The sequence below is a fragment of the Helianthus annuus genome, chromosome 1, assembly GCF_002127325.2.
Source record: "Helianthus annuus cultivar XRQ/B chromosome 1, HanXRQr2.0-SUNRISE, whole genome shotgun sequence".
NCBI classification, from domain to species: Eukaryota; Viridiplantae; Streptophyta; class Magnoliopsida; order Asterales; family Asteraceae; genus Helianthus; species Helianthus annuus.
Genome location: NC_035433.2, coordinates 7,606,747 through 7,620,700, shown reverse-complemented (window position 1 = coordinate 7,620,700; position 13,954 = coordinate 7,606,747). Strand labels below are relative to the sequence as shown.

General features: G+C 37.5%; 1 protein-coding gene and 1 long non-coding RNA gene across 3 annotated transcripts; both read left to right on the top strand.

Annotated features, from left to right (window-relative positions):
* Positions 1-3,289: 3,289 nt before the first annotated feature.
* On the top strand, positions 3,290-4,859 carry LOC110910670. Its single transcript, XR_002576377.2, has 3 exons — positions 3,290-3,480; positions 4,114-4,201; positions 4,673-4,859. It is a non-coding gene; the product is annotated as an uncharacterized LOC110910670 (long non-coding RNA).
* A 3,583-nt stretch (positions 4,860-8,442) lies between these two features.
* On the top strand, positions 8,443-10,414 carry LOC110912707 (non-specific lipid-transfer protein-like protein At2g13820). 2 transcript variants are annotated; one of them, XM_022157490.2, is made up of 3 exons: positions 8,443-8,804; positions 9,507-9,620; positions 10,021-10,414. In XM_022157490.2, exons 1-3 carry the CDS (start codon positions 8,486-8,488, stop codon positions 10,134-10,136), a joined length of 549 nt encoding a protein of 182 aa, XP_022013182.1. In that variant the 5' UTR covers positions 8,443-8,485; the 3' UTR covers positions 10,137-10,414. The 2 variants fall into 2 exon arrangements, with proteins under 2 accessions (XP_022013182.1, XP_022013183.1); XM_022157491.2 differs by having other exon boundaries at positions 9,507-9,643.
* Positions 10,415-13,954: the final 3,540 nt, after the last annotated feature.

Here is a 13,954-nt window from a genome sequence, read left to right as displayed (position 1 = left end):
TAACCTTAAACTTGTACATTTATAAACACTTAAACTTTATTTAAAAATCTGGAATCAGATGCCCGAAGGCCAGATGACATGTATTGAAGGAAGGGATTCTATCCGTACCTTAAGCGATGATCACAATTTGAGAGAACCGAATACGTATAGACGATCACATAATCTTATAATATTATTTAGACATGTTAAATTTTAATTGGTACTCTTTTGTTCATTTATTAAATTTTAAAAATCTTATTCAGCTAGCTTATGGATCTTCGTTTAATACATCTAAATTAATAAAAATACTCAAAACCCAATAAAGTTTATGGACACTTCTATTTATATGTCACAGTTATATGAACTATGTCATTAGTTATGTCATCTTACAAGTTCTATAACTTCAATAAATTACTCATATTCAAAACTGTTTACTTTCACTAGTACATATAAATAATTGTAATAAGTTTATGATAGGTTGTTATTGTATTTAGTTACATACTTTAAGGAAATACAAATTTAGGAGATATTGGCCATTTAATAAAAATCAAATTTTCAGCTTCTTTTCAATATATATAGAGTTTTCTTTTTTCAAGTCATCAAATCTTAATACCAATAGTAATAGTAATATTTGTTACCTTATTCTATAATCAAATTCATTAAAAGGGTTTTGAAGTACGTAATAGATTAATTATATGGATGGTGGACTAAAAAAATGTTGTTGGTTTAATGAATACAAAACAGAAATAAAATAATAAATCATACTGAGCATGTTTTGAAAACCTATGCATAAAACTCCACTAGTGAGTTAAGCAATAAGCATACTAAAATTTATATAACAAACAGAAATCGCAAGGAAATGCATTCGACACCTGACCTCTAGTTAAATTTTCAATATGTTTTATAGTTAACCAATTTAAGTAGGATGATATTTTATTTAAACTTGAAAAAGGATAAATGAAAGTATACCTCGTTGATACTTCGTCTTCTCCGAAGCTTTGCAAGGAAATGGAAGGGTTTCGTAGGAAAAAAATACGAACGTCGATTTATGTGAGTATGGCTGACCGCTGAAGATGTAATATTGTTTATTTTGGTTGTATAATTTCGTTGTGTTGTATCCAAATGAAAAGAATTTGGTTCTTATTTATAGCATTCAATTCCTTCTCATGGAAGGTTTTACTCAAGAGATGGCACTATCAAAGGAAAACAAGTTTCCATGACTCAGCTTTCTTGTGACCTCATTTTAATATGACTACTCAATCTTCCAATATGGTAACTCCACGTATGAGTTCAAGATAATTAGGCTAGACGGTATGGTTACCGTCGCCCATCCGTCCTCCCTCGGCGACGGCCGTCCCCCCATCCCGCCCGCACCGTCTTCATCCCGTCCCCGTCCTCTCCGTCGGGTTATTGACGTTCGAGATGAACCAAATGGTGGGCCCCTTCGCTGATTATGACCATTAAATAATAAAATAGATTAATGAAAATAGCTCAGATGAACCTTCATTTTTCTTGGAATCTGTGAAGGTGATGGGTGAGAGTTTTGGGTTAATGAAGGTGTTTGTGTTTAGGGATTGAAGAGAAGCAGTAGTGGTTGTGAGGAGGAGGATGAAGATGCTGAGGGGTAGAATGGACATTTTGGTATAGGATAAAAATAGGTGGGGTGAGAGGTATAGTGAATGGAAATGGGGAATTTATAAAAGTGAGAGGTATAGTGAATGGTGAGACGATCCAAAAATGTCTTTTTTTTATTTTATGTTCTTTTTTTTTATTTTATGTTTTTTTCTTTAAGTTTATGCTTTTTTTTAGTTTATGTAATGTCTTTTAATATTAATGAAAATATTTTTGTTAGTTTATTTGTTAAATGTTAAAAAAAAAAGTAGAAGATTAAAAAAAATAAAAAACATAAAAGTGGTGGGGAGGACTATGACTAGGACCATCCTCTATACCCTCTAGTTTTGTGGGATGGACCATCCTTGGGAGGACTATGACGTGGCGCCTACGTGACGGATCATCCTCCCTTGGAGGACCATCACCATACCCTATAGCCTTACAAGAATATATGTTTTTAATTTATTATCTCTTAGTTTATAATTATTTGGTTTTTATTTTCTGTATAATTTATTAATCCGATAACTTCTACTATATTTTGTGAAGTTAGTATATATATTTGCTAAATATAAGATTTAGGTGGTTGTTTTGTTAGATTTTGAACAAAAATTATTATAACCATTTATTTTTTCTCATAATAATAACAAGTAATTGTCACTCATAACTAATAAAATTTTCTTTTAAGTTACTTGCTTTTATTTTTTTTTCTTTTCATATTCGATTAATAGTTAAACGTTTAAATTTATATAAAAAATGTGACTTTAAATTTTCTCAAAACTCCTACGAATATTATATCCATGATATTTGATACGATTAAAAAAATTTCAGGTGATACAGTTAGGCTTCAAGGCTTAGGCGTCAACAATCATCAACGTCAATAATTGACCAAAGTACGCATCGTTACTCAAGAACATAACAAACCCTAATTTATATCAAAGTATAATTAGGCAAATTTATTCCGCAAAGTCAATAGTGCAAGTAATTATTGACAATTCACGAATACTAAACAAGACTAACACAATTAACACAATTGTTCAAATATCCAAATGTAAAAAACAATGATTCACAATCTCAAATAATGTATCTGTAACACCCCGTGTTTTCGAATGTCAAAGTCAAAGTCAAGTCCAAGTCAACTTTGACTTTCTTTGACTGTAGATAGTTGATTTTATATTTTAGTTGCATTATGTGGAGTAAGTGTTGTAATCAGCAAGAATCGAGGCAATCGAATGTGTTTTAATGCGAACCGATCTACGACTGTGAATGATAGGAAGTAACAATGCGATAAAGTTAACCTAATCAGCAATCAAACCGATCTAACAATCAATCGAACTCGAGACTCGAATTATGCGAATTGTGGTATTGTTATACGTGTGTGTGTGCCTTATGTGTTACTGGTGCGTGTTTACTTTATGTTTGGTGTGGTATTCAAGCAAATCAATCGAAAATCGAATCGAAACTCGAAAAGCAATCGAACTCAATCGAAACCTGTAACACCCCAAAAACGGGTTTGGTAATTTAGACCCGGTTACTATTAAGAAATGGGTAACGTACCGTTAATGAGAAAAGTTAACCTGAAAAATGAGGATTAGCTAGGAATAATTAACCTAGTTGAGTATTGGTCTCGTTAGTAGTAAGCGGAGAGTTGTAGCCTTATTTGATTTAAACGAAACATGAGGGACCAAAGTGGGCTAACTTGAAAGTTGTTATGTTAAATGAAAATAACACACACACACACACACATTTTCGTGTGTGTTCTGTACGTGATCAGGGAAGGCTCTAGAGAGCCAAACCCTAGTTCATCATATATCAACCAATTGAAGCATGAATCGAGGCTCAAATTCAAGAAGGAACATGAATTAACGATCACCCAAGTTAGGGGATCATAAGGTATGTTGAATTTTGATGTTTAATGAAGTTGAGAAATCTTGATGAACATCACAAGTAGTGATTTATGTATGAATTGTTTAGGTTATGGCCAAATTGACAATGTATGCTTGCTTAGGAACGAACCCTAAGTGAAGATTTTGAGTAAATTGCTATAAATTGAGTATTTTGATGATTTACTACACCTAGCTAAGTGGGTTTATGTCTAATTCATGAAAGGGTATGAAATTGATTGTGAAAATGTGTAGTATGTGATGTGTACATGCATATAGATTGAGTATGGTATATAATTGTATGATGTTTACTTGTATTGATGAATGGAAGTGATAACTAGGAAGAAGAACATGAAATACTTGTACATTATGCTTAGGAAGTAGTACGCACACCAAGTGTTTGATGAAATGTCTAAAAGACAATAACAAGTGAAATTGTATGCAAGTAATGGGTAAATAGATATAATTCATGTGAAGATTATCTAGGGATGATGTCGAGTATACCTTATGCTTGTTTAAATGAATTAATGATGTGGAGTATGCTTCAAGTGGGTCGTATGTTAGATTTGAATTTGATATGGTTGTTCATATGTATGAGCATATATGCTAATAAGAATGTGAATGTAATGACATGAGTGTATAGGAATCATGTCAAGATGGATGGGAGCTTTGAAGGCTAACGGGCTAAGAGGACTCAATCAAGTAAGCGAACGAGAATACGGACGCGCAAGGTAAGTGCACTCCGAACTTACTCTTTAGTTGTTAATGTATTTATGATATGTGATTATTGTTGAATGTAATGTAAGAAGATATGGATTGATGCAAGTAGTAAGTTAAGTTTTAATGGAATGGGTTAGAAGTGGTTAAGAAAAAGATTCGATTTGGTTTGGGTAAGAATGGGAACTTACATAATGAAATTATGCTTGAATGAATAAGATGAGTTATGTATATTTGAGGACATGATCATGTAAATGGAAGCTAATGTACTAATTCTTTTTCTCTTGAGAATTAATGTGTAGTATAGGCATGGTAACAAAGGATGTGAAGGTTGACTCCACAATCTGATGCGAGTAATCGAGTGGATGGATGAAGGGGCTAGTATAAGAAAAAGCATGAAATGTTGACGCGCTATTATGCTTGTGCTAAGATTTTTGTATTATGTCACCGGTTGCTAATAATGTGTTTGAATGTGGTGACTGCAGGCTATACATGTTTGGATGTTTCATCTAGAAGCGTACGCGGTTGAAGATCGAGTCAAGACACGGATTGTATGTGGGTGCATACGTAGTCACTTAATTGAGTCATGTATGTTAGTTTTTGCATTAAATTATAAAAGAGATTAATGTATTTAAATGAAAGAAAGAATATCATGAAGGAAATTTCTAGTTATGTAGTGTCCGCTGCGAATCTTTGGTTAAAGCGTTTTAGGGCGTTACAAAACCGACATCGAAACGTGACTTATAGGAGATTGTATGTTAGATATAGTAGTTGGGATTAAAAGTAATTTGACTAGGAACTCTATCGTATTCGTATCATCGTCCATCAAAAATCGAAATGTCGAAAATCGTCGCAAAATACTCGAAGTGCGTGGCGGATCGAACAGGAAGCATCCTGATCGAACAGGCCAGCCGATCGGCTAGCATCTTGCCAGCCGATCGAGCAGCCCACTCGATCGGAGCTCCCAGCCGATCGGCTGCCACTTTCCCCTTTTGGAAGCCTATAAATAGGACTGTCATTGTCATACTTTCCATTTTTGGAAAGCTCTGACCGAACCAGCTATCTTCTTCACCTTTTCTCAGATTTCTCTCAATCCCGGTAAGTTTTCACTCTAATTCTTGTACGTTTTTTATCATTACTTGATTCTACACCTTCCTATCTTTCAAAACTTGGATTCTAACCGTGAAATCACCAAGATCTAAGTGTTCTTGGGTGATGTCATCATGGTGTTCTTGAAGAACATCAAACTTTGGCATCATTCAACCATGAATAGCTTAGATCTAACCGATTTCCACATAAACAAGTTAAGATCTATCATAGATCTAAACATTTCCATGGTGTGAAGGATTGAAAGAAGGAATCTCCAACTTTCTTTCAACTCTTTTACACTCAATGCCTTCAATCAATAGAAACGGAGCTTGAACCGGCTAACTAATCATTCAAATAGTTACAAGGTTCAAGATTTGGGTTCTATGAACAAGGTTCACCGATTTCGGGTTAAACTCTAAACCAACATTCCGAACCGTTCACTGGCCGGACTTGGGTGATTCCTGTTCGAGCCAAGGGAACAGGTAGGAACGAAGGTTATCATAGTTCAACACGTTGTCAATATACCTTGAAAGAATGACAAATAAACAATCAGCTAAGTGTTAGACGAAAGGCCGACTAGGTCAGAAATGCTGGCCGAACGGCTAGGCTGTTCGAACAGCCCAGCCGATCGGACATGCCAGCCGATCGACCGGGCCAGCCGATCGGCTAGCACATGGTCCCACACTTTCAAAATCTTATGAGGTATAGTATTGACGAAGTAGTGTTCGATCGAACATGGCACTCGATTAGTGAACATTACTGTTCGGATCATGAGATATTATGCTTCAACAGTTAATCGTTTTCACAACTCGTTCGTAGTAGGGAATGCCAGCCGATCGAACAGACTGTTCGATCGAGTGACATTCAGTGGAGGACCACTTCTGAAATTCCTAGCCGATCGAGTGATCTAGCCGATCGAGTGAGCTAGCCGATCGAGCGAACCGCTCGATCGATCAACTTGAAAGGTAGGAACACTTCAGTGTTCTCAAATGCTGCAACGAAAACTTCAAAAGTTCAAATCCTCAAACACAAACACACTAGAGGAAGAAACAATCCACTCGAATGGTCCAGCCGATCGAGCCAACCGACCGATCGAACAGGACTGTCCAATCGGATATACCAGCCGATCGAACAGGCCATCCGATCGAACCTGTCGTTCGATCGACCAGCCTATTCGGTCCATTCACACTTGTTTACTTTCCACGTTACTCATTGTTGTGCTATCAAACTATTCAGGCTAATCTTACTCCCAACGTTCCCTTCAATCCATAATCAATCACTGTGAGTATACTCGAACCCTTTTTGCTTTAGCACTTTTGGGTGTTACATACGTTACTTATCAAAATCACAATCAAGCACACCAATCAAACTATTTGAATGCTAACCGATTGCATGTATTACATGATTAAATGTATGCTTGTTATTATGTTTACACGTGGAAAGCTGTCTACCTGCCTTAGCAACGTAGTACTATAGTTTGGACTCAGCGCCCGTTCACACGGGGGTTGTTAAGGACAATCTACTTGCATGATTTACGGTGGTGATCATGTATTGCGAACTGTCTCGGACAGTCAACCCGCAGTCACTGGTATTGATAGGTCCATGTCGATAATTTACATGCATCATTGCTATCTGAGTACGTGCTGGTTATGCGTAAACTATTCGAACTCTATATGCTATTATCAAACTTGTATGCTCACCTTTACATTATATGTATTGACTTTATTTTAACGTATATGACAGGTGCTTAAGTTGCTAGGATGCTTAGGTGCATGGTGATGAAATCAAGGCTAGGGAGTCTAGAAACAATAAACACTTGTCTGTAATAATTAAATCTGAGTTGTCGGAACGGAATTACTTGTCTTGTTGATTTCTGTGACAACTTGTTATTTATTTGGGGCACGGTATGGGACGTGTCATTTAAACTAAATTTATATAATAGTTGTTGTGGAAACTTCTGGACAATCTGTTCCGCTCAGTGCCGCGCCCCGATGATTCCGCCATCGGTTGGGGTGTGACAGATCGACAACCCTAATAGCTTACAAAATCTACACCAGGGTGAAACTTGGGGAATTAGCCACTCATGGTTGCGAGAACTTAAAATCCGGATGAAGAAATCTTGAATTCTTGCATTCAATCTTTTGATTTCGATGTTGCGGGATGATTAGCGAGTATTAGGATGATAGATGATGAAGAATGATGGCTCCCAAGTTGTTTTTGTAACTCCTTAATTTCGAAATTCGCTAATCAAAACAATAAATTAGTAAAAAAATCATATACGTTTCGATGGCCGTCTTATTGTCCGTAACATTTGAATTAGTAAAAAAAATTATATACGTCAATATTGACATATCATTCTATTGTACGTAACATTTAAATTTATTTTTTAATTTAAACTAACTTTTGTTTTTAGTTAGAGAAAAATGTCTGGATAGTACTCCCTGTGCTTTGTTCATTTTCACCTATAGTCCCTAACTTTCTAAAATTATAGCTATATATATTGTTTTTTATTTTGTATTTAAAATTTAATTTGGTTTATCCTTTTTATCATGTGACCCGACCTGAATCGTACAAATCTTTTTTAATATTTTGTGATGGCTATCGAGACCTAAAAATTCTCGCCTCCCTTGAAAAAAAATTCTAGATCCGCCACTGATTGTACCGTGCGTGCATGATTCAACATTTTAAGGTCTATTTTTAGTTTGGTTCGAGAGTCCAGTTGTAACGTGTGAATCCTAAAAGTTCGTTAGAAAGAAATAAGTGGTTTTGGATGATAAATGAAAATATAATTCAACAATTAACATTTAGTGGCTTTTATAAAACACAACAAATCAAAAAGAAGTAACTAACATTATGTGTTTTTATACCAAAAGTTGCTTGTGGTATGAGTTCAACTACCTTGATTTGCTAGGTGAATATTGGTTGGTCTATTTGTTATTTTAATATTTTAGTTCAGTTATGTCATTGCTTCTAAAGCTACAAGTTCCATTAGGTAAGGATACGCAGCTAGTATAAATATCATATTATATGAGTTTTTATAACTAAAAAAGCACTAAAAAATGTAATTGTTTGTAGAGTTGGTCAACCATATAAACCAATAAAACTTGTCCTTTTCCATTTAGGACACTATTTATAATCTTCCACATTTCTAACATTTCTGCACTACAAAAATTCTTTAAACCAAAACAAAAAGAAGTCAATATTATAAAATGGCTTCCAAAATTGTTGGTATGGTTCTAGCCATTGTCCTTATTGTCTCCATATGTGGTGGAGCTATGGCTCAATCAGGCTGCACTAATGCCCTCATGGGTATGTCTTCTTGCCTTAGCTTTATTACCGGAAATACATCCACCCCTTCGTCTTCGTGTTGCTCGCAGCTCGGAAACGTGGTTCAGTCTCAGCCACAATGCCTTTGCCAAGTTATGAACGGCGCCGGTATTAATCTTGGTATAAGTATTAACCGAACACTCGCTCTTACACTTCCTGGTGCTTGTAATGTTCAGACTCCACCGGTTAGCCAATGCGACGGTAACATTCTTGTATTTTGTTCTTTATTATGATCCCTTACAAGGGTGGGGCCGCGCCCCCAGCCACCTCAGCTGGGTGGCGACCCGAACACCATCCCTGCTCCACCAAGATAGGGGCGCCAGGGTTGCTTAGCCATGTTGATGGCGAGCGTTATGGAGGGAGACTTGGTGGGTGCCACATGCATATCCAATCTAATCTCTTTACTTTTTTAATTTTTTTCTTTTTTTATATAGTTAAAGGGGCTTTAAATGGGGCATTATCTCACAGTACCGTGCAGGTCAACGATAAAGCCCCTCACTTATATGGCACATACGTGGAGTTAATGTGACGTGATAAAGGCCCTAGGGGCTTTATCCCACACCACCAAGCCTTAGTCTTATAAAAACTCAAAGGTCAAAACGGGTCATTTTTCAGAATGGGCCAGAATGACTTAAAACACTTTTTTATCTGGTTCTCTAGATTTTATAATATTTAATGTGTTAATATGTATTATAAAACCTTTATATTGTAATAACTATTTATATTCGAGACTAAAAAAGATGAAATAGGTTGTATGCATAAAAAATAGACTTTGATGACCTTCAACTCGTTTGATTTTGGGTTTAGCCAAGTTTTTTAATTTGACGAGCCAAAATTCTCATCTCTAATAATCGCGTCTCAAATCTCTAACGAAATCGGGTTTGTTGTTGTCTGTGTCGGCAGCTGCAAACGGGCCAACTTCTACTTCCACGCCCACACCGGCTGCTTCTCCAGAAGGATCTACTTCCGAACCGGATATATTGCCCGAAAGCCCGACCGAGTCCGATACTCCAGCAGGTACACCAAAGTCATTCTGCAAGGTGCACTCTCATGTGTTGGGTTCAATCTATTGCAATCGTTTCTTCTTTGTCTAGAAACGTATTAGTGTATTACTCTTATATATGCATAATGGTTGGGCCTATAAACTTAAAGACGTGAGGGTTGGGCCTATAAACTTAAGGACATGACGGTTGGACAAGGTTGGGCTGAGTTGTCTACACCTTTTATTATTATTAAATAACTAATAATAATAAATAGGATAATAAAACTATTATTAAAATAGTGACAATCGTTTTGTGAATAAACCAATCTTAGATGTTGTAAATGGTTAACAAATTGTGTAACTTTTAAGTCGTGACTAATTCGGGTTGACATAGCTAACACTCGTGCTAATTAGCCGATGAAACAATGATTGTAGGATCAGGGTCGAAGACAGATGGCTTGACACCTAATGGAAGCCAATCACAAGTGCCTCTTCATCTCTTGGCGCTTGTTATGCTTGTGTTGTCATGGGCTTCAACATCTACTAGCTAGTTTCGGATTCTAAGTCCATTTCTTTGCTTTTTCAAGTACTAAAAAGTTTGATTCCGTGTTTATGTTGGAGGGTGATGTGTGAGAGAGACTGTGATTTCTTATTTATGAGACCGATGGATGTATTATTTTTTGGAGCGGGTGATTTGTTTTTGTGCAAATATATTATGTCATTGTAGGGTCGTTCCAACGTTTTCGGAGGCCCAAAGCACACATTTTACCCCACATGTATATGCATATATCAATATACACACATCTCTTGTTGCTTTTTTACTGCCAAATTAAGTTGTTTAGATAAAGTTTGATGGGTTAATCTTGAATTAGTGTTAGACTAATCAGTATGGTGAGGCTCATCCCCAAGAGGATGGGCCGCCACGTCACCTGTCACTAGGGGTGTTCATCGGGTTTTTTCTTCGGGTTTCGGGTTTTTCGGGTCGGGTTGTTCGGGTTTTTCTCTGGGAAAAATTGACCCGATAACCAACCCATTTAAAGTTCGTGTTAGTCGGGTTTGGGTTATTCGGGTTCGGGTTAGTTCGGGTCGGGTTATTCGATTTTCGGGTTTAGATGTAAATTGAAAATAAATGTTTTTTTTTACAAAATATCATCAAAATTCATATTTTTACTTTATAAAATATCATCAAAGTTCAAAGATTAATTGACAATATGCTATTATAATATTTAAAAAACCCAAAACTTAGTGTTCCATCTATTAAAGGCTCAAAATCTAAACACTTCTATAAGAAAAAAACAATAAATGTTCGGGTTTTTTTTCGGGTTTCATGTTTCGGGTTTTTCGGGCCGGGTTGTTCGGGTTTTTGGCCTGGAAAAAGTGAACCGATAACCGAACCATTTAAAGTTCGGGTTGGTCGGGTTCGGGTTTCTCGGGTTCGGGTTTTTCGGGTATTCGCTAATTCGGGTTCGGGTGACTTTGAATTCGGGTCGGGTTTCGGGTTTTGGATAAAAATGAACAGCCCTACCTGTCACGTCATCGAGAGTGAGGATGGGCCTAAATGGGATGGACCAATGGGGTGGAGGATGGGGCCCCACACTATTTATAAAAACAATTAAAAATATAAATGTTTGATTTTTTAGAGAGAGAGATAGGAGAGAGAAAGAAGAGAGAGAGAAAGCTGGCCCGGATTGAGCGTCCTTGGGGCGACGGAGAAGACATGACGGGGCATAGGGGGGCGGTATGGGGGTGCGGCGCCGGGGCTCCCCGGGGCAGGGCCGGCCCCCATACCGGGTAGTCTTACAGAACTTGAATATGGAATAAGTAACACATGAACAAACACATAGAATACGGTTTTGATCAAAACCTTTGATTACTCTTTTTATTAGTTAACCAAAGACACATCATTACAACAAACTTAATCATTTATTTATACTAAACCAAACTCTTAGAAAACAAGAAACATAAACCACTCAAGTAGGAAACAAAATACAAAATCTATATACTTTACCTAAAATACGACTATACAAATAACCTTACTAGTTAGACTATCAGACTATGACAAGACTAGTCTAACAATCACCCCCTTAATGAGATAAATTGGGTCGACTGATCAAGTATTGAAGTTGTGTTGAATCACTTCAAAACTACTACTGCCTTAGATTTTCGCTACTTCTATGTAGGTTCTAAAGCTTTACGGCTCTGATACCAATTAATGGTATAAAACTTGAAGTCAGAACAAAAAAGCAGGAACAACCTTCGATCGACTCTTTTTATTAATAAACCAAAGGCACATCATTACAATAACCATAGCCATCTATTTATACTAAACCAACATTTTGAAAAACAAGAAACATAAGTATTCTTATTTTTACCTAAAATACGACTTTATAAATAGAACTTACTAGTTAACCTGTTAGCTAGAAGATAAGTACAACATGAATTCCACTTTTACCTTTTACCCTTTGATGATGGGGGTAGCCCAAATCTCAATAAAATGGCTAATATACATAACAGCTTAAAAGGTTAAAAGGTTGAGAGGTTCAATACGTGCGAACTTGGGTAAGCAGCAAAAAGGACGTGAACAGTAAACCATCATTTCACTGGTTGCTTGCCCAGCCTTCTCACAGCTGTAAAAGAGAACGTGTGCACAGAGCACACTCTTTTACCCGCAGGTCCAAACCCTTCAACCCCTAAATGGGTAAGTCCTCCACTGCAAACATGGTTCACTAGTCCAGAGCTTCTCCTTTGGGAGATGCCTTTCCCTATAAAGCATAAGTCAGGTCCAGCATTCAACACACTCCAGATCAGTTGTAATCTCACATGAACTTCTGATCTCTCTCTTCTCCCTCAAGAACTTGTTCATTACAAGTTCTCTTCTTCGCTCACAAAATACAACTTCCGCGATCACATTCTGGGCTGGAACCTTTTCAGCTTAGAATTAGCGAAGAACAATAACATTACTAGTGAACCTCTCTCTACGTTTTGCAAACGTGGAGGGACCCCACGACCTGCGTTAGGCTAATCGAACCCCTGAACCCTTTTACCCAGAGATGTCGCTACAGGCCTTGGTCTTGTATTTGTTGCATCAACAAGTTGGCGCCCACCGTGGGGCTACGCCGCTTACTTTATCTTAAAGACCAGTTGTGTAGCTCCATTTTCTCTTTACATCATGTCTGAAAGCGAGTCTCTCGGTCAGGTAAATCTGGTTCCTAACAACACCGATTTAACACCAAGTTCCGGTCGGATCTTACCGGTCAAATCTACATTTCTTTCTACTCCCGGAAGTACTCCACCGGGATATGTTCCCGGAGTTCACTTCTTTTCAAACACCAACCCCTTCTCGGTCAGGGGTTGCACCTACTCAAATCGATGCAATGTATACGCCGGAACGCATAGATCTAACACCCGAGGGAGTAGCTAGAAATTTCTTACAACTGAGATTTCTTCTCAACTAGCATGTGAGCTTAGAAAGGGAAAAAATGGTGAGAATAAGACTAAATTATGAGGAATCTGAACCCTCATTATCACATGGCCCTTCATCTCTTCCTTTTAGCAGCTCACGTTCAGCCACATCTTACCTTGAAGTTGGTCCTAGTGTGGCAGACCAACCACTCAAGCCTTTAAGCTTTTGGGAGGCCAAGTCCAACCACTTTTCCCTTATTTACCTACCAACCCGTTACAACCGGTGCACCTATGGGGCATAAAACCACTATTGATCAATTATGGTAAGTCACCAACTTCAAGTGTTCTCCCTCCCATTGCTACTTCGTGAAAACAAGCCATGGCCACCCTGCCTTCGGCTCGTGGTATGGTCATGAACACATCCATGGGAATGCCTTATACAGTAAGCCTTTAAGGCTTTAACCTTTTGACACAGATGATGACATCTTTCATGAGTACCATCAGAAAGCCTTTAAGGCTTTAACCTTATACCCTAACTGATGACACGGATGATGGAAAAAATTTCCTTTGCAGCACGTGAAAAGTGGATGATGATACAGAAAGCCTTCAAGGCTTTGACCTTAATTTCATCAACCAAGTGCCAACCACTCACCAGGGTACCTCAAGCGGTTACCCAGCTTCAAGGGTAGTAAAATACCTCTCAAAACCTTACAAGCCCAACAACTTGTCTTGCTTCTCCCAAACAAATTGTTGAGTACGAGTTTCAAACCCAGATAAAGATACTATTATGGTGCTGAAAACCACCTCCAAACCTTCGTTGAGGCAACAAGAATTGAAAAATGGCCCAACCTCGGATGTTGCCTCATGTTCATACGAACCCTTGAAGGGTCTCCACGCATATAGTTTAATGACCTTCCTGAACAAAGCATTCAGACCTTTGATGATTTTAGCAAAGGTTTCCCATAAC

Bases quoted from the DNA above. Each gene is read 5' to 3' on its own strand.
- LOC110912707 (XM_022157490.2), top strand. From the start codon at position 8,486: ATGGCTTCCAAAATTGTTGGTATGGTTCTAGCCATTGTCCTTATTGTC. The intron at 8,805-9,506 runs GTAACATTCTTG...CTGTGTCGGCAG, and splicing joins ACCGGTTAGCCAATGCGACG to CTGCAAACGGGCCAACTTCT. The intron at 9,621-10,020 runs GTACACCAAAGT...CAATGATTGTAG, and splicing joins CGAGTCCGATACTCCAGCAG to GATCAGGGTCGAAGACAGAT.